Here is a 21,596-nt window from a genome sequence, read left to right as displayed (position 1 = left end):
CTGAGTTAATGCGATTTTATAAATTTAATGTGCACAAATATAATTTTGGTAACCTAACAACCTCAGAGCAGACAAAGTTCTGCGCACCCCCTGTGATCTCTGGCGCCCCGCTGGGAGGGCCCGGACCCCAGGTTGGGAACCACTGGTCTATGGGCCAAGCGGTAACTCTACTGTACATTCTGCATAACCAGAAAGAAAACTTTTTTGGGCTTATGCGCTAGGCGATCATTTCTCATTGGTTTCAATGGGAACTATCTTTGCATCTGATAAAAGCCCCCCATGCCAGCTCTGCCTGCATGACGGCTGCTGAAAACAACCACAGCTTCCAGCGTTGGAGTTACCATTCTAAAACGGTTATCGCTGATGCCAACAACACTGATAACAACTCACTGACTGTCTTGTTGAAGCTACAGTGTTACTGTAAATCTTCAGAGCTGTTTCAACTGAGAGTGCAGGAGGAATTGATCCACTTAGTGCTGCGATCACCGTACATGTGACAGATACACACAGCCACACAGATAAACACAAGCACATTCCTCCCACTCACACACAGTTGAGGACTCAATTACTCTGCTTCTGTTCAGAGCAAATCTCACTGATTAAACAGGTTAAGCATTAATTATTCAACCAGAGAAAGAGGGACCCTTGATGAGGTGGGAGGCAAGGGAGAATGTAGTGAAGGAGCATGGGGGATACATGATGGAGGGGGATGCGATGTTCTACTCGGGCTATAAAACAATCCACCCCCAGCGCAGCTAATCAATACAGCCCTGCTGGAATTAACAGTTATCTTAAAGCCCTTTAACAAGAGCCTGCTGACAGACAAACACAAACAATCATCCATTATTAAATACCAAAACATAACTGAGGTCCAGTGGAGGAGGGGAAGGGATGGGAGGGACACATGAACACTGAAGCTAGGTTTATACTCTAGGCAGTTTCACCCAGTGCCAAAAACTACATCCTTGTGTCTTTTCATTGTGCACCGATGCTTCGCAAGTTGTGGCAGGGTTTAGTCATGTACCCAGCCAAGGTAAACTAGCCAAGCACCAAGTGATACTTTGCTGATTACTACTGTTACCAGACAGCAAGTTTAGCCATGTTGGATTAAGAAGTTCTTCTGGTAACAGTCCTTAACTTGCATATTCACAGAATATTTGGTTGGTTCATTCCATCTCTGGTGTTTCTGTGAATACTGCAACAAACAACACATCGAGCATAAACACTGTTGCTGATGCTGTAGCTTGTGCACCATCTACAGAAGCCTGACTGTAAACAAAGCTTTAGGGTTTTTAGTGGTGTGGCTGTGGAAGGAGGGTGAGGGGGTGGAAGCCTAAATGGAGGGAGAGTTGGGCAATGTTAAGGGGGAGGGACAAACAGATTAATGAAAAGGAGAAAGAAGAAAAATTATATTTTTTTTCCAACTTGGGTCATATTTTCAAAGGTCTGGCCATAATTACTTTCTGCTAACACAGTCAAATACTTAAGTGTACAAGCATTCAGTTCATCTACATTATCTGGAGTCAAAAGTCAAAGTTAACACACCAAAAATGTGGATAACAATCCAGCAATGCAAAGGAAAAAAATGTGAATGCAAAACGTTGTTAGGTACAGTAGCACAAAGACAGTTTTTGTGATCATTTTAATGCGGACAATTGTTTTCAAATATAAAACATAACCCACAAAATTTGTATAAATCTGGGATTTTCTGAATACTCTTGCAGTAGGCTCTGCACATTTCTTAGTAGCTAGCTGGGTGGAAAGAGTAGGCTTTTCAGAGTGTTTAACAGTTGCAAATCAAATTCTTCTGATGAAGCCTTTTCTACCATATTAATATACATGAATGCTTGAAGGTCTCAATGAATCACAGCTTTTTAAATAAACAGCAAAGTTCAGACATTACAAAGACGTGACTACTGCAATAGTACAGAGCTACAAAGATTTTTTGATAAATTAACAGAAAAATGATCAGCAACTATTTATGTAATCAATTGATGGTTTGAGTATAATTCCAATAACACTGTGCAATATTTACTGGGCTCCTTTTCTTTGTCTTGTGCAATACTAAGCTGAACTGTAAGTCGGACAAACAGAGCAATGTAATGCAGTCATTGGACTTGGGAATTTTTGTAATACTTTTTAATATTTTGGAGACTAAAGCAATGTGTAACAGTAACTGTAATATTGATCAATAATGAAAATATGTATACGTATATGTATATGCCCAACATTTCAAACAGTCAACATCAGTTAAACTAGTAACAAATTCAGTTTTATTCATGAAGCACTCAATACAGTTTTCTCTCAGAATATTAGTGAATCCAGCAGTGAGACTGTTTCAGAGTTTCTCCTAATATAATTTAACTTTTATAAAAAAAAAGATTAATTACAATATAAACAGCAGTTTCCTTTCTGTATCATACCAACAATTTGTATTGTTTGTGCAACAAAAAACTGTTCACGATGTGTTGGCTAAAAATGAACCTTGAGTTCTAATAACATGGAATTCTCCTAAAAAGAATGACAGGAAAGCAAGTGGTTGACAGGACCAATCAATCATTCAGTTCACACCTGTCCATCATGTCTCTCCACATTTGTTCCCAACACTGACAACATTATTCTTAATGGTTAAATCTGAGCAACACCTGTAGGGAGGTCATGCTGGGCTTAAGAAGCCTAACCTCTTTCTGCAAGCAGGGAGGTCAGGGACATAAGGGAAAGTGGGGGCTTTGAGCTCAGAGGTTTGCATTGCATGCCAATCATGGCTGGAGGCACACAGTTAAATACCTGTGTGTTTGTGTGTGTGTGTGTGTGTGTGTGTGTGGGTGTGTGAGTGTGTGTGTGTGTTGGGGGGCCAAAGATAAAGATGCGAAGAAAAGGAAGGAAAGAAGGGGGTGGGGAAACAGAGTAGCAGAGACCGGTGGAAGAGATAGTAGAGGGTCAGTGAATAACTCAAGACCAGAATAGACTTGGGGGGTTCGGGTGTCAAGGCTGGTATGACTGAAATGGAGAGTGGGGAAAGGCTGAGAAAAAAAGTCAAGAAGATGAGCGGTCAAGTTTCTCGTCAGGCTGGGGCTCTGACCTGGAGCCTGGCTCTGGGATTTGGATGGAGAGCCAGGTGGAGCGTGTGGGTTGGGAGAGCATAGGACTTAAAGGGGGACAGGAAGGTAGACACAGACAGAAAGACAGAGATCGAACCATCTTATAAAAAGTTAGGAGCCATACAAAATTCACTAACATTACAGGGATAGGGGACTTTTACTGGCTCCACCAACCTAGTGAGACTTGCAGCCAAGACATTAATTAAGGAAATACGTTTAATCCCTGTGGGTGGGGAGAAAGTAGAGAAATAGACTGATGGTGCAGGTGAGCAATCACAATGTGACTGCTGCAGAGAGAAGACCAGAAAGAGGAATAGTGTGGAAAGTAGTGATAATGGTTTGTGCACTGTGAGTGTGTGGCCAGTTTGACCTCTGCAGCGATGGCACAACAACATACATCTAACGCCTGGACATCCCTGACCTGACCCTCTAAAGCACAGAGCCCAGATTGTGACCAACATAGTTGGACGGACCATCACAATAGACGCAGTTTTGGCAGATAGGTGGGTGATGTATTTCCATAACCGTGTCATGATATGAGATCCACATTCTCTAGTTAAGTCTACATTTCCATGTATATATTGTCTACGTAAAGTAAAAGATGTGGGATCCAAATCAAGCTGAAGGGAATATTTTCCAGCTGCTCTCCACTCTAGCGCTGATGTCACGCACTCTAGCTCCCGCAATACACACCCATTATTACACACCCTCAAAAAATCTGAAGACAAGCAAAATATCCTTAAAATTAAAACTGTGATGATTTCAAAACTGTACAAAATGTTAAAAAGCTGAATACACACCCAATAGTTCAAAGTCTTGTTACTTGTTAATTGCAAAGTTGGAATGGTGTTTCTGGCTCAAAGTATGAGGAACATGAACAGGTTGAAAGTCGGGTGGTTTTGAAGAGGATTTGAAGATTTTCTTGTTCACTTACATTGTAATTTAAAAAAAAAAATTTTAAAAGCTGAATAACTGGAAAAGCTGAACAGCTAAAAAGCTGAAAATATTGATAGCTGAACAGTTTCTATCATTGAACGTATGCTGAAGTAGTAGCAAAGAGACATTTGAAAAGTCCCCCATAAGGATGAATGGGAACATTTTTGAAGAAAAAGCTGAATATTTCCAAAAGTATAAAAAATAGAAAAGCCAAAATACAAGCAGTAATATCCTTAAGGAGCGGAATATTTCTATAGTGAATTTTGTCCAGAAGGACAAAAAGGAGGAACATTATTTCACCTGACCTGATGTGAAATAGTAAAATATTTCTACAGGTTTGAAAGAGAATATCAAGATAACGAGCATCAAGCATGGAAAATCACAGTCTTTGAAACCATAATTTATGATCTTAAATATTTTCCGACAACATGAAACGCCCTACATAGAGTTTTTAATTGGTTATGTGACTAACTAATAGTGATGCATCGATATAAACTATATAAGCAAAGGAAATCATCAGTGAAAAGATTGGCTGTTTCCATAAAGTAATTATAACTATTACATAACTACAAATAGAGGCATTTTTTTCATCACTATGCATCCAGCTAACAGCTGTGTTTATAATTAAATCATGGCATCAAAAATAAGCTGTGCTTTTCTTTTACTCATTTCCGAAACAAATGCATGCAGAAGCCAGATCAAGATCTTTAACAACAGGAGGCAGTGCTACTCATACCACCGCTGTTCTCAGGGTCCCCAGAATTGGGGGAAAAAAAACATTCTCAGTTATAACACTCAAACAAAACAATAGATCACAGTAATGCTTCATCAGGGCTGTGTGTAATTTCAAGTAGTAAAAGATACATCTTGATTGACAGTGGCAACAAAAGCCAAAAAGCCAACCAATGACATTTTGATTCAAATGTTGCTCAACCTCTTTGTGCAGCACGGAAACAACTGACATCAACTTTATCCTTACTGAGCCCTGACAGCATTGAAGCAGTGAGGAAAGAACTCGTGTGAAAAAGCCCAAATGTAATCCATCATTCAGAGTAAAAATCTAAGTGACAAAAATCATCATCTTATTGATCATTTTTCAGGACCATTAAATTAACAGCCGCCAGAGGTCCCCCTGATTATACGGCTAGAATGATAACAAAAACCAAAAAACGAAAAACAAAGCGCAGTCTGGGCCACATGAACTGGAATATAATCCACAGCTCAATTTAGGTTCTGTAAAGCTTGTCCTACAGTCAACCCCTTTACAAGAAGATTTCATTACGTGATTAAACTGCACAGTGCAATTTATAAACCTCCAAGAAATCCCCAACAAGACCCTGAAGTCATAAACCAGCCCAGTGTCAACAGCCTTGCCCAGTGCCAAGATAGTCCTGCTTTGGTCAACCAGTGACCACACCCCCCCCCCCCCCCCCCCACCAGTCACACAATCTGTGCTGTACCATGTGACCCATACCCGTGTCGGGGCTGGGGGGGAATAAAAATAATTAACATGCTCAGCGCTCTTAAGTCTCTTTGCCCGTCTTCCCACGTAAACGGCAAACCCCCAGTGATTATTATGGTAACACGTCAGTGCGTGCAGACATATGGAGGAGAGCTGGGGGGATAGGGTTACTGTCGTAGGGTCGGGGGTACAGCAGGGTGAGGAGTGGGCAGCTTTACCAGCATGCGCTCCAGCTGACAAAAGGTGAAGATTTATGGAGAAGCTGTAAACGGGTCCTGACTTTCTTCTCCCTGTTTCTAGAAGTGCTTTATGCAAAAAGACCAAAACCACACAGGAGACACAATGGTTAATACAACTAAGTTTTGCTCCATGACTGAGCCCCACCTTGTTGGAAATTTAAAAAGAGGCTCAGTGATTATATTATATTTATAGTATTATATAATCAAGTATGTAGATGTTGGGTTTATTTTCTTTTTCAGAGATCCTTTGTTGATTTGTTGAGAAGAGGGTTTACTCATTACAGATTTGAGAAACCAAACGTCTATCTTTTGTTGTTTGATGTCAGTTGCCAAAAGGGTGGAATTTTTTGTTGGATTCTGGAATCTACATTTTTGAATACTTTTTTCATTTGGTAATATTAATTGATCTTGCCTTACCCTTGCCTACTTAAAAAACAAAAAAAAACACAGATCAACAGTAACAGAGTAAGTAACAGTTGTGGAGGGAAAAAACAATACAAATCCACTTGTCACAATCTAACAATTGCAGCTGCAGTTTTGGTACCAAAACCAAAACAATACGCTTTCTACACTGCCTGGCCAAAAAAAAGTGCAATGGGCGCATCAGGGTGAGAAGTGAGGCGGATGAAGTGATGTACCCATCATTCCTAGTGCCTACCGTACAAGCCTATTGGGGAAGTGTTATGATCTGGGGTTGATTCAGTTGGTCAGGTCCAGGTGCAGCAATGTTATGAGCCCAAAAAATTAGATCAGCTGACTACCTGAATATACTGAATGGCCAGGTTATTCCATCAATACTTTTTTTCTTCCTTGATGGCACAGGCATATTCCAAGATGACAACGCCATGATTCTTTGGGCTCAAATTGCGAAAAGAGTGGTTCAAGGAGCATGAGACATAATTTTCACACATGGATTGGCCACCAAAGAGTCCCTATTGAGAATTTTTAGGTGTGCTGGAGAAAACTTTATGCAGCGGCCCTACTCTCCCATCATCAATACAAGATCTTGGTGGAAAATGAATGCTCTCTGGATGGAAATAAATGTTGTGACATTGCATCATGCCTATCAAAACGATGCCACTGCAGATGCATGCCATAATCAAAGCCAAAGACGGTTCAACCAAATATTTGCGTGTGACTGTTTTTTGGCTGGGCAGTGTATATCTTAGATCACAAGCCAATTCATGGTGGTAAAAGTTAGACCTGTTTAAATACAGCATATTAAGGCTATGATCCGATTAGAACTGCACAATAAATATGTTAATGAAATAGCAATTAAGCCAAGTGAAATATATACATAAAAGAGTTGCAATTTCTTCATAAATGCAAAATCTGTAAGTACTGCAGTGCTACAGATATGCCATTTACCAATAAATGGCACGTGCATTGCCTGTCATGTGTTCTCAAATAATTAGAAGGGCTCTGCCTGCGTGCTGTTAGGTTTCTGATTTATTCAGACAGCCTGGCACATGGGCCACTCCTCTGGATACCAAGAAAACATTTACCTCCTTAACTGGGAAGGAGTCAGAGTCATTTCAGGCTAAAGTTTCTGAACTCAATGGCATTGATTACACATTTCAACACATGCCGTTCATCCCCTCTCACAGATACACGAGATAAAAGCACTGCCACAAGAGGCAAAAGCACCCTGAGCCCACCTCAGAGTTCAGTCAACAACACTCAAGACTAAACAAAACATTTTGACCGTCTATTTCTCAAAAATTACTCAAACCAATTAAGTGCTTATCAAAGAAGTTGGGGATTAATCTCACAATGATTCAATTAATTGTTGCTCCACTGATTTTTTCCAGGAAAATACTTGAACCTGTTGAGCAATTTGAAACCTTTTTCAACCAAACTTTTCAGTCCATTATAATCAGACCAAGTTTAGCAAAGTGTTGACAACAAGTATATACGTCTTGAAGGCTAGCGAGGTCCATCGGCATGTTGCTCTCAAATGAGGCAGAACTTTAATCATGGCCAGTTGACAGTTTGATGAGAGTCTGTGGAAAGAGGAGGGGTCTCACAACACAGAAGGGGAGGAGTTACTCTTGTGGGCATACTGTAGGTCTGGGGGTACGCACAGTTCTCTGGGTCCTGGGAGGTTAGTTAAAATGCCAAATGTTACTGTGCACTGTCACAGAGAGCTATACTGCGAGCGTCCTGGACAGGACACCCTCTTGCAAGAGAAATTGAATCATTCATGGAACCCAATAGCCATAGTGCTTACAGGCACAAATGCATGAGGTTCAAGCTAAAAAAATAAACCTTTGTAACTCTCCTGTTTGGCCTAAACCATTATTGCAAGGCAACAATTCTGGCTGTATAATGTGTTTGCTTGTGTGTGGGCTCACATATTTTGTAGGGCACATGTGTGAGACAAATGGTGACAGATATAAAAAGAATGGAGGAGAAAGCAAAGCACAGACACAGAGAGAGAGAGAGAAAGAGACAGACAGAGGTCCACCTGTTTGACACAGAGAGCCTGAGAAAGTGCAGAGGAATGAGCAGAACGCCAGTGTGTGCATGGTTGTGTGTGTTTGTGCATTAGGTGGAGGTCCACAAATGTGTGTCGTTCGACTGATGATACTATGGGAGCACTGGGGAATGGCATTCAGAAAACGGTATGTAGAAAAGCAGCTGATGGGAGAATCACACACACAGCAACACACACACACTCTCACTGACAAACAAACTATTAAAATAATTTGACTGAGAAAAAGTTCTGAGAAATATCAGCACGCACATACACTAGATATAGAGTGACTGCTCCAGTATGCGCATAGCAACACCAGCTGTGTGCTGTAATGTCCAAACAAACAAACCAACATTGAGTTAACATCCTCTATAAGGTGCCTGTGTGTGTGCGTGTGTGCGTGTGTGTATGTGGGGTGGTGAGTCAGTGAGAGGACAAGCGGCTGTGGTGTAAAGGAAAAGTGGGAGAAACTGGAGCAAGTGTGAACCAGAGAGTGATGCAAATAAACAAACAAAAATACACAAACGTGTGTCGTGCCAAGCTGAAGTCAAAAAGGGACTGGTAGTGCAGTGCAGTCCAAAGACAAACTTGTAAGAATCAGATTAGCAGTTTTGTAGTCAAGACTGACAGACGACAAAATGTGAGTACTGAGACAACTCGCAATATGTGACACTAAGAATACATTGTGCCAGATGCATCCAGCTCAACTTCCTGTCAAAGATCTTTTTGAGTATCTTGCATTCTATATAACCTACAATTTCTGTCAGAAAAGTCTCATAAAACCACCCGAGCTTGCTGAAATGTGCATATATATATAGATAGATAGATAGATGAGTGGAAAATGAGTGGACATGGACAACTGACAATGATTAAAACTGTAGTAAACAACAGGGCAACACGAAACACCAAAATTCTATCATTTATGAGAAGAAAGAAAAAAACATCACTAACAAACAAAGCCTTGGCATTTTCATTCTAATCAATAACCACGAAACAGATTAGTCAAAAGGTGCTTTTGCTGCTGTGTGGTTGAAACACAATACACAAATTAATTCAGGTCATTTATGACTATTTTAATATGTGATCAGTGTTCAGCATCAGGCTGATCCACTTCATGAAAAACTTGATAATGGACTCTGAAAAATCTTTTCCTGAGCTCCTCAAAGTATTATACAGTACGGCTGTTTGTTCATCATATCCCATCTGTGTTTGCACGTGTCCATATATACAGCAGTGTGTACATATATATCACTGGAGAAAGTGGAAAATGTCAGTGAGAGCATGGCCTTCATGCAGAGCAGCTCATATGATTTATGGGTGAAATAAGTGGGATCACTGTAGGCACGGTAACAGGATCCCTGAGGGAGGGGGTGAGGAGAGAGGAGTCTTTTGTGGTGGTAATGGCTCTATGGTATCGGGGGGGGTGGGTTGGGGAGTGTGTGTGTGTGTGTGTGTGTGTGTGTGTGTGTGTGCGTGTGTGTGTGTGTGTGTGTGTGTCTGTCTGTCTGTCTGTGTCTCAATACAAGTCCTGTTTGAGTGAGACATACATGAATTTTAAGATGTAAGAGACACAAGATCAGAGACTGGATTTTACTTCATCACATGTTTTTCACAATAACAATAATTTCATTCATTTCATCATGTTGGTTGGCTGGTTGGTTTTTCAGCAGGATTACACAAAAACTAATAAACAGATGTTGACGAAACTTGAATGGAGGATGGGTCTGCAATTTTTCTGATGCGGATCAGAACAAAGGAATGGGGCCAGGGCGTTTTCATTACGGATTAATGCATAGATCTTAACTTTCTTTTTTAATCAGGAGCATCTAGATGGCTGGTATTTTCCAGTGAGTACAAATTGTTGCAGATCTAAATAAAAATCCAGATCTAGTGGATTTAAATACAATTTATGTGATATTGGAATAGGCTTGATCATTGCAGGATTGTTGGGTCGTTGTGGAGGTATGCATTCTTTTTGAATTTTCAAAGTAGTTATGTTTGAAAAAAAAAAAAATGTTGCAGCTGACGAGCACACTTTCCTGTCCTGTCAGATGTTTGATTCTCTGCTCTTCTGACAACCAGAGAGGAGAGCAGGGAGACCGAGACAGCGAATGAAACCTGGTTGAGTCCCAAATTCATGCTGTTACACTCTTACTCCCCAAAGGTTGATGCCCAGAAACTTTCCGACACAGTAAAAATATTCAGAAAAAAAATGGCAGGTTTTCCTATACAGACACTGGCCCACACTTCTAGTGGGTCATAAGGGATGATTGAGAGAGATTATTTTTACATAGTCTATTTATTTGTATTTTAGGTAAATCCCTCATACTACTATACATACACATACAGGATTGCCTACAGATGGTCTGCGACTAGGGGTCCGCAGAGTTAATGCTGCTGCAGTTTCTGCAAGAAAGTAATCCACAAACAATCAATAATGAAAATAATTATTTCTTTAAGAGTTATAACTTTTCAATATATTGACTTGCTGAGGCTCATTTCACATTAGCACTTTAAATATTTTTTTCGGGAAGGGATTTACAAATTCAGATTATCTCACATGACATTAAGTTCACACTAGAATAAGATTATACAGAAAATGCATGCAGTCTGCAAAGTGATATCCAGTACTGGGCTTAAATAAGTCACAAGGCATATTAGCAGTTCAGCAAGGACAGCCACAGAGAGGAAAAAGACTGAGTGAGACTGGATGAGAGAGGGTGAGGGAGGAAAGAAACCGGAGTGAGATAGAGACCTAAAACACTCCAGAAGCCGGTCACATGGGGCCTGAAGCCGCACAGCTCAGCACTCTTCCTCTCTGTATTCTGTCCGTTCTTGACATTTATCTGCTTTATTAGATTATCTGGGCTACACGGCTGTCTCCGGGCACATGCATATAAATATTTACGCGCACGCACGTACACACACACACACACACACACACACACACACACACACACACACACACACACGCACGCACGTACACACACACACACGCACGCACGTACACACACACGCACGCACGCACGCACGTACACACACACACACACACACACACACACACACACACACACACACACACACACACACACACACACACACACACACACACACACACACACACACACGCCTCTCGATTCATTACAGCCCTTAACTGCTTACTTAGGTTTATGCACTCTTTAAATTAAACCACAGATAACCGAGCTCCTTAGAAAACACCCGCCCCCTAAAGGAGAGGCTGAAGCCGGCCAATGAGGGGAAATTAAGACACATTGTTTGTGAGCGTATTATCATGCATGTGTGAGTGGTCATAAGGTTGGGTTTTAACGGGCTCATCTATAGGGACTCTGCTTCCCATCATTAGTAATTCAATTTGCTCTTTATTAGCAGCTCTTATCAGAGACACAGCGGCTACGAGCAGCTTTCCTCACTCCATCTCCCTCCGCGTTCACCCCTGCTCCACCTTTCCTGCGTCTCTGATTCAGATTCCCCGTCTATAATTAGAGATGCATGTGTTCTGGCTGTGAGGCCATTCAGGTTCCCCACAAGACAAAAGAGGAATAGAGGAATGATGAAGAAGAAGAAAGAAAGGGGTAAGAGGGTCTAGAAGGTGTGAGAAATGACACATAAAGTTAAAAGAATCAGAAAAAGAGAAGCAGACTGATAGACGCAGAGCCATAGACACGAATAAAGCCTAATGTTAATAGTGATGGCTTTTCTAATGTCTTCTGACTCCATTGAGTATGGGAGATTACACCAAGATGGGCATGAGGCGTGTAGGGTACGCACAGAATGACCGGAGGGTTGGAGGGGCAAGAGGAGGGAGTGAGGGGGAGAGAGGGGTAGGGAGGGGGCTGTAAAAACAATGATTGCTTTCCATCAGGTTAGGCCTATATTCTACAGTTCGTTAAAACAATCCAATTTGCAAAAGGATAATTATGCATTAGTTCCTTTTTATCTACTGGAGGGAGAGCGGTGCCAGGGCTTGATAGTGGTGGCGCTGCCTGCCTCCACCTCTGCAAATTACCCGCTATCGGCACTTGTTCGCCATCACGGCTGAATTGGGCAATCAATTAACCTCCCCCCTCCTCCTCTTATAGTCTGCATGTAAGCCTCTCATGACAGCCAGCAACACAATGCCTCCACAGGGACAACATGGATGTGAGCTGCTGCCCTCTACTGGAAATAACTGGAACAGCTGCTGTCAGAGGGTCATCTGAAGGGCCAATTACTTGGACACATTTTTTATTTAATCTACGGACCAATTATAAACAGTTTCAGGTATGCAGCGTGTTCATATTGGGAAAATTAAGAAATATGTTTTGCTAAAGAAATAAAAGAAGTATGCAGGGGGAAAAACATTTTTCTGATGGTGCTGTTTATAGGAATAGAGTAGGGAAAATAGTTCACAAATGGAGGCACTCTTTTCTCTTTCTCTGTGTTGAATTACCATTTAAAACAACACATATTGCCCTGTCAGCATATGTGTTACATCATTTTATATTAGTCCTTGGCAGTAGTCTGAGAAAACTGGGGCACAGGTGGTGCAAAACTCACAGATGTAAGGAAGGGAGTCACGGTGGCATGTTAGAATGAAATACAAGTAAACTGGAAAACCAAGCACAAATCTATAATATCTTTAAGTTCTGTTCGGTGGAAGTAAAACAGCAATCAAGATGAAAGTGTCGCACAAAAGTCTCTTTGTTTGAGCAAAAAATCTCTCTGATTGCATAAAACACAGTGAGACATAGTATTGGTTTGAGGTGCAGTTGGCAGATAAAAGAGGTTGTATAATATAGCATCATGCATATGACCGTCATCTGGAGTAGGGAAAATAAAGGCTTATCCTTCCATACTGCAAGAGTGTGTCCTCTGAGTGTGGCTTCTATGTGCAAGATCATCAAAACTGATAAGTGAATCTCTGTTTTCTTTGTATTTTAAGAGTTTAATTCCTAATCATATGAAAGCAGACTACAAAAAAGGAACAGAACAGAGCACAGACAAAACCTCTTTGGCAGAGAGCATCCAGTAACAGAAGACAACATCACTCTGATTGGATTTGTGGCATATTTGGCACAAGCTTGTGGACAAAGTGGATGTGTGAATGGGTGCATTCACAAAACACAACACAAATCGAGACAAAGATTTTGTTTAATTACAGAGCGAATGTGAAAACCTGCCAGTTTTCTAGGATAACCACTGAAATTCAAACAAATATTACTTACTGCTTCAACGAATTAATATTAACTACATATTATCATTTGTGACCATTTTCTTCCCATTTCGATGGAAATGCATAAAGATCCTGAATCTTTACAGTTTTTGAAAGTTTGATGGACTGCTGGTGAGTTTCTGCCTAAAGCAAGTCGTAACAGCACCACCAAATGGCAACAGGATGTTTAGTAATTCTTTTAACAAGTGAGATTGTTGAGGGTGAGAAAGTATTTAGAGTGTTTATCTGACTAAAAGATGACTAAAAACTAAAAATTAACTAGATAGCTACATCAATTCTGACTCTTGAGATTAGATATGTTCCCTCTTAACTATGATATGTTATGTTCCATGGATGAGCATTAGGTTGACAGCTCATTGGAGCAATTGTCCATGAAAAAACGTATGACAGAAAAATTGAGTACAATAAATGCTCTTAGGAAACTGTACTGAACAACACTACATAGCAACAATATTGTACTATCGTTTGTTGTGTGTGCTCCTTACTTGTCCTTGAGGTGGTGTGGGGCAGTCGCCTCAACTTGTGTCTACCAAAAGACACAAGCTCCCTGGAGGGTGTCCTCCTGACTGCTATGGGACTCCTGATTGAGCGGTGCATTCGGCCCTGCGGGGAGTACTTTGCGGCTGATGGGCTGATCCCCCTCTCTGACCCACCTCCACTGTAGTCACAGGACAAAAGGCAAAAGAGTCTAGTGTAAGCAGTCATACACTAAATGCTACTATTCGTCATATGATATAAAGAAAATCTATTTAAAGGGAAAACAATTTTTCACCTTAAAGTGTGTTTACAGAGTATTGGACTTCTATTGCATTGTGGGTGATGTGGGCACCAGGCTCTGAACAGGAAGTAGAATGTGTGGAATAAGAAAGCCGATATCTCTCGTTCTGCTGAACTGATTATGATCATTTGTTTTTAAACTGTCCTAATGAGTCAACAGGGCTATAGAAGTGCGACGTTAGAACAGTGGCCTGCTTTTCAAATGCAGCAAAACAGGCTTTATACTACTTTTTATATGCAGTGGTACTCCTCAAGACCTGTTAACACACTTAAATGCGGAAAATTGGTGGACTTCTCCAATTCATGCACTATAATACAACAGTCTGACATACTCTGCTGCCACCTCCTGGCAAAACAACAGTTACACTTTATGAATTTAAAAAACATTATTAGAAAAGTTCTCAGCACATAAAGTTAGTACAACTAGCTACAATCATTTACTTACCTACTAACGGACTTCCTGATAATTTTCATCCTGCTGCAGAGCTTGAACCCACCAGGAGAGGAGGAGGGTGTGAGGGCAAAACGCTTGGTTCCAGATGGGTAACTAACAAGCAATCCTCTTACTCCTTTGTTGCTTTTTTCTGATGTCCAGTGGAACGCAGATCTACGACGAGCCACTGCTGCTCCTCCTGTCACTGTGGGCGAGGTGCTCTGATCTCCAGCCTTCCAGCAGTAACGGCTACTCAGTGTGGAGCTGGTAGAGGAACCTGCTATTTCCTGTTTTAAGTTAGCAGGGGGGATGGAGGCTGTTCTGACTTTCTTGATGGCCTCCCCCTTCTCCTGAGCTCTCTGGGAAAGAGTCACGGCTTTGGGCGATAGTGATTTTCGAGATATTTTAACTTGGGCCCCTGAAGAGGAGGAGACCCATTTGTACTTGGAGGTCCTGAGGGCTACAGGGACTGAGCTTAGTTTACGAGGTAACTTCTTGGCAGGGGTTCTCTTACTGACTGTGACTAAGGGTGAGCTTCCACCGGCAACTCTTGAGACTGTCGTGGGGGAAGCACTCAAAGCTTTGCCAGTAGGTGAGGAAATGGAGTTAGCTTGTTTAGGCTCCACTCCTCCTACATTCTTGTTCTTTATCCAGGTGAACTTGGATTTTTTCACAAAAGATTCACCGATTTGGCCCTGGCTGGTGTGAGATATGGGGATAGTGGAAGGTTGTTTCGATACTTGAGACAGAGCAGAGGGTGGTGGAAGAGTACTACTAGCTATGACACTAGTGGGAGTTGTTGTTTTAATAGTCTGTTGAGTCTCAGTGCTGGTTTTGCTTGGCAGGGTTGGTTTCATCTGTTCTTGACTGCTGCTATTTAAAGTGCGCGAGGTGCTGGTCTTGACTGAAGAAAGCGCTTCTGATGAACTACTGATTTTCTTTTCTAGCAGTAGCACACGCCTGCTCTCAGCACTCTGCTGTAATTCTCGAGTCGTCCTTTGAAGTGTTTCATGTTGAAGACTAGCACCTGTTGAGCTTGAACCTCCTTCTCCATCAGCTGCTCCCATTTTTTTAAGCGCGTCTGTTGTTTTTCTCCTAATCCCTGTGATGCTCTTTATAAGTCCTTCTCTCTTCTGTTGAGAGATCCCTGGTGATAAACTGGCAGTTTTGGCACCATTACTCCCCTCTCCTCTGCTGTGGCTGGGCAGTGAGGTGCTGCGAGGTACACTGTGGGAACTAGACTGATGAACAGAGGAGGAGGTAAACGCTAAGGGATGTCCAGCAGAGGACTGTGAGTTCTTGTTTCTAAGTGAGTAGGTTTTCCTCCAACCTGCATGGCTCTGAGGAGCATAGAGTCTACCTCTGGAGCTCTGAGGATGGATGACAGATGTGCTACGACCTTGGGCTGATGTTGGAGCTTCAGGTTGCCTCTGTTCGACTCTTGCAAATGGGGTGTCGCCATGGACACTCTTGTGTTTATCGATTAGATCTGAGAATTAAAAAATAAAAGTTTAGTTGCTCAATCAGAACAAACAGAAACCATGTAAAAGAGCTGTTTTACCCAACAAAACAAAATGCTCAATTTCCTTTAGTGGTATTTATTCACATAAATAGTTTCGGTTCCACCTCCAAACATAACCTTTCAGAATCAGTGTGACTCTGGATATTCCACCCAACATGCTGCCTACAGTATTTAGTGTGACTGAACTCAGGTGATAAATTATTGGAAAAGCTTGAATAAGTGAATGGAGAAATCTAGATACTCCAGATGCTCTAATATAGGGCTGGGCGATATGGCTGAAAAATGTAACACGATATAAGTAGTTCATACCAGTCGATAACAATAATTATTGAATATTTTTTTTTACCCATTTGAAATAAGAAAAATTTGAAAAATAACCCTTTAAATAGTGACTACAGGTGAGATTTTTGAAAAAAGAAAATCATTTTCAAGATTTCAGAATCAGAATCTAAGACATGAGACAAAATAGTGTAGAAGCTGACATTGCTGCTTGACAATATGTTAATGGGATAGTTCAGGTTGGGAAGTGGGGTCATATAAAGTACATATCTATAGTCGGTCGGTTGGCACTTTTGGCACTACATTTTCTCAACCATAAAACCGCAACTGGGCCGTTGCGCTAATGCGTAGGGATATGGAGGTTTTACGGTCTGTGTCTGAAATTGTTTAGTTTCGTTTTGATCAAAAAGTAAACAGAGTTGCGTGCATAAACCTTTCATCCAGCAACTGTGCCTCGCACTGTATTTCACCACTCGCAGATCACCTGTTTCTAACAGAGTTCAGAGAAAATATTGAACGTTCTATCAAACATATTTTCTATTGATATTGATCATGTGTCTATCGCGATAGATATCGTTGTTTTATCGCATATACAATTTTGAACATGCATTTTCACCAGCCATATCGCCCCGCCTTACATAAGAGTTTGTTTTATTTGAACCCAAACTGAAATTCAAAATTGAAGTCAATAAACTGGTTTAATCATGTTTCTTTTCAACTGAGAAATACTGCAAAAACCAGAATATTTCTCTCAGCTTGACACAACTTGATTTCTATGATTCCCATTTTACTTGGCTTAATCAAACTGACATGGCGTTAGGGCTGTACGATATTGGAAAAAACTGACATTGCGATTTTTTTTAATCCTGCGATATATATTGCCATATGAAAAAATACAGGAATTTTCATCGGATGACCTGAATAGCACTTTATGTTATGCTGCATTTCAAAATGATAAGCATTTATATTCAATATGAGCTCATTCATGTGTGCTTGCGCCCTCCCAGAACTTCCATTCCCCATGCTGGCTTACTTTCACTTTTAAAAATTACGTCCGTCTAATTTTCCTTCGGGTGCAGGTCGGGCATCGGTAACAATTTATAGCGGGTCGGCTCGGGTGCAGAATGTAATTTGTGCTTCTGTGGGAAAACGGGTCGGATGCAGTTTTAAATCGGGCGGGTACAGCCGGGTGCGATTTTGCAAAATAAGAACCGTGTAGGACTCTGCTGTGCGATGTAAATGGTCAAACAAATTAGCTGTATTACCTCTTGTTGTGGCAACGGATGCAAGGCACTGTCGACACAGAACACGTGTTAGTCAATATCATCTTTCTTGTAGCCGAAATAATTCAGGAAGTCAAGCGCCGAAATAACAACATCCGGTTACTTTTCAAAATAAAACTCTCCGTGTTGACACCAGCATACAAATCTCGAAAAAGAGACAAACAAAAGCTCTTCTGCTGATCCTTCAGTCGGGAACACTTCCTGTTGTTGTTTTTAACAACACAGACCTATAACTGCGGTCGCGAGTGATCATGTGATTTTTTTGGGAACTCCTCGGTCTTGTGACGCCAGCTGCAGGGCTCCAGACTGCGACCAAATCAGCGCATGTTGCGACCAAAATTTGAGACATTGCGACCAAATTTTGCATTTAGTCGCACATGTGGGACCAGTGAATTTGCCGGTGTTTTTTTTTTTTTTTTTTAAACACCGGTAGTGGAAGGGAACCAAAGCGAATCAAAGAATCTGGAATCTGTACAGGTGGCAGGCCAATGTGTTAGATGGGCAGGGAATGGCACTGAAAGTGGCTAATGTGTGGAGGGGGAGGGTCCGAAAAGTTGTTCCGAGCGCAGAAGGAGGAGGTTTCACTTTCAGCGAACAATGGTGAAACGAACTCCTCGATTCAACCAGATACGTGTCCGCTGCGTGGCGGAGCTGAGCTGGTTTTTCATTTTAGATAATGTCTTAAATTCCACCAGGTCCGCTGCGCTGTGTCTCTGCTCCAGAGGGCTCCAGCAGTCCAGAGCCGATACACAGGACTTCTATTGCGGCGGATGCCAGAGCATGACGCAGCAATAGAGCTCAACAGTGAGGTTCCGGAAGTGAAAATGCCATTCATTAGGGATGTCCCGATCAGGTTTTTTTAACCCCGATCCCGATCCGAGTCCTTTAATATTTAGTATCTGCCGATACCGAGTCCCGATCCGATACTTAGCCTTAACTAATATTTTCCTAGATAATACAGCTGCATTAAGAAAAAAAGTACCTGAATGTAAGCTGTTCCTTAATAGGTTTTTATCATTTTGTTGAAACAAAGTATATACTTTAATATGGCTCTTTCTTATTCTGCATATGCTATTACAACATTGGCCTCCACCTTCCTTGTGTTAGCAGGTGAGTGTGTGATGCTGCACTGTGACAGCAGACACTCGTGTACAGCCACCTGAAGTGTGTGTGAGATGCAGCTCACGCTTGGTACCTCCATATCATCCTTTGCTTATTTCATGTACTTTACGTTGTCACATAAAATGACGTGGACACGTTGCTTGTCTATTAACGCGTTCAGCATCTCCTGGATTGCCTGCTTCACATGCTCTGCTGTATGAGACCCACGAAACTAGTGCGCATATACCGGCATGTTGTAACTGGAAAGTGGAATAAATGTAATGCAGAGATGGTAGGGCATACTGGAGATTCAAAAACTCCAGGTGACGAAGAAAACCCTGATCCTCTACCACGGAGATGAGCTGGTTATCCAGAGCGATTAATTAGATGACCCTCTCTGTAATATTTGTGGACAAGTCGCTGAGGATATTTCTCACAACTGAAAGTATCCGCGACTGTTTGCTGCTTTGGTCTCCTTGCCTGTACTCTCGAGTGAACACGTTGTATTCTTTGAGGTTTTGTTTTATATATGCTGTATCAAATGAGTAGTGAAATGCAGCTTCGCAAAACGGCCATATAGCAGATGTTACATGTTGCCATTGGACTGCTTTCGCTTTATTATTAACGTTATTTCCACACTGCAGACACTTTATTCACAGGTTTGCCAGAGTAACGCCACACGTGCGTCTGCGTTCTGCCACAAATTGTGCTCTGACGTTAAATAATGATCCTACAGATCAGATCGGGACATCCCTACCATGCATATTCTGCATACAGATTTTGATTATTGGCCATAATGTCGTAACCATCCAAAGTAGACTCACCACAAGTTATCAGATTGTCAAATGATGATATATGATCCTGAAGAAGCCACAAGCCCATATGATATCAATCTTGTTTTGAGAAAAACATGTTTTATTCGCGATGTCATGGAGAAGTACTACACTACCCACAATCCTATAGTGCAACAGCGACGTCTCTAATTGGTGGAGCTCGCGGTTACCATGGAAATGTTTACCAAACCCGCGAATTTCATGATAGCTAGTTACTGCTAACACTGAACTCTACGATCGTTTACCACAGAGCGACCATGATTTCACTTTCTGATCTACTGCGTTCATTTAGTGATGAGGAGAAGAGTTTATTAAGGGTTCAGCCGAACATGAAATTTGCGGGTTCGGTAAACATTTACATGGTAACAGCGAGCTCCACCAATCAGAGACGTCGCTGTTACATTCGCAGTGGTTTATGGGATGAGAAGTTGCTTTACTCTTAAGATAATTATGTACACAGTCTTGTGACACCAGCACACAAATCTAAAAAAAGAGACAAACACAAGCTCTTCTACTAATCCTTCGTGTCGTTGTTTTCATAACACATACCTATAACTGCGGCACTGTAAAACTGGATCGAAGCACTAACGCAGCGGACACGTATCTGGTGGAATCTTATAGTAAATACTGATTTCGTGAAGAATGGTTGTGCATATTTGACTGGTGAAGGTTTTTCTGAGAGACGAATTTCATGAACCGCAGATTTTGCAATCCATAACAGCAACATGTAGGGAACACATAATCTGCAGGTCATGCTGGCACTACACAGTTAAAGCATAACATACTGGTCAAACACAGTGCTAGTTTAAGGGATAAAAATACGCCGTGACATGTACTCCAATGAAAACGCAACTCCACAGATAGTTCCATTTAGAAGGCAAGAGGCTGTTAATCAGTGCGCTGAGGAAGCGCTGAATTAATATATCAACATTAAGTTTAACACGGTCTTTTTCATTGCCAAGGAAGAACTACCCTTTACCAAATATAAAAGCCAACTGGACCTGCAAAGGAGATAGAGGTCAGCTGTGTAAAAATCCACTTTTTGTGGCTCAACCCAGTGGCCCTAATTTGATTTGGAAGAATCCAACACTCCTGGCTAAATACAACCAATCAGCGCCAAGGGGAGTGTCTGAGAAGTGTCAGTCATTCTTGTGCATACACTGCTGACAGCCCCCCTCCTTCATGCAGCATACTGGGCAGTGCCCCTCCCCTGTGTAGGTGCAGTGCCTGCTCTTACCTGGTCAGATATGTTCAAGCTCAAACTGTAAACAATGGCGGAGAACAGACAACAACAACAGAGCCAAAAAATGCCCCACCATTGCCCACGTTTAAGAGAAGAAATAGGAAGACTGACAAAGAAAAGCAGTGTAAAAATGAAGAACTGGACCGAGCTAGAGAGAAAACAAGGAAAAATATCAGGGTGTCATTTCAGAGGTAGAGGGAGCTGCGGTATGTTTAAATCTATGTTTTAACCACAATGCTAAGTTGGCAGCAGTTACAGTAATACTTGCAATTGGGCATATCGCTGATGTTACAGTCGAGCTACGTAGCTTGTTGCTAAATCTAGCTTGTTAGCTTGTATGCCAACTGCGTTGTTTAGCTTTGTGTTTATGGCTACTGGTTAGCGTCTTTCAAGTGATGGGGAAGTTACAACGCTAGTTTGTGTTCAGTACCTTCTGAAGTGGTTGAATTGGTTTAGAGACATAACGTTATTCATGCTTCAGAAAGGCAGCATGACATTGCACCGGGTAATAATTAGCTGTAAACTCTGTCTACTGTGATGTGAAAATATGGTTTTGCCTGATTCAGTGTGCTGTAAGCCTGTACTTTTTTTTTTTTGATTTGTGCTATTTAATTGTTCTATATAGGTTATTTGGCCATTTTGTTATTACCCTATGCAGAAAGTGATATTCTAAGATAA

At 41.5% G+C, this 21,596-nt stretch overlaps 1 protein-coding gene across 1 annotated transcript in view; it reads right to left on the bottom strand.

Annotated features, from left to right (window-relative positions):
- The window catches only part of zc3h3 (zinc finger CCCH-type containing 3), a 70,600-nt gene that overhangs the window by 47,936 nt on the left and 1,068 nt on the right, over nt 1–21,596 (bottom strand). Inside the window, exons 2-3 of the mRNA XM_030433047.1 lie at nt 14,670–16,146; nt 13,933–14,105 (exon numbers count right to left, since the gene is read on the bottom strand). Coding sequence (XP_030288907.1) covers nt 13,933–14,105; nt 14,670–16,146 — 1,650 coding nt within the window. The remainder of the gene's footprint in view (nt 1–13,932; nt 14,106–14,669; nt 16,147–21,596) is intronic.

Source organism: Sparus aurata, chromosome 11, assembly GCF_900880675.1.
Source record: "Sparus aurata chromosome 11, fSpaAur1.1, whole genome shotgun sequence".
In the NCBI taxonomy this organism is placed as follows: Eukaryota; Metazoa; Chordata; class Actinopteri; order Spariformes; family Sparidae; genus Sparus; species Sparus aurata.
This window is presented reverse-complemented; position numbering and strand designations above follow the sequence as displayed.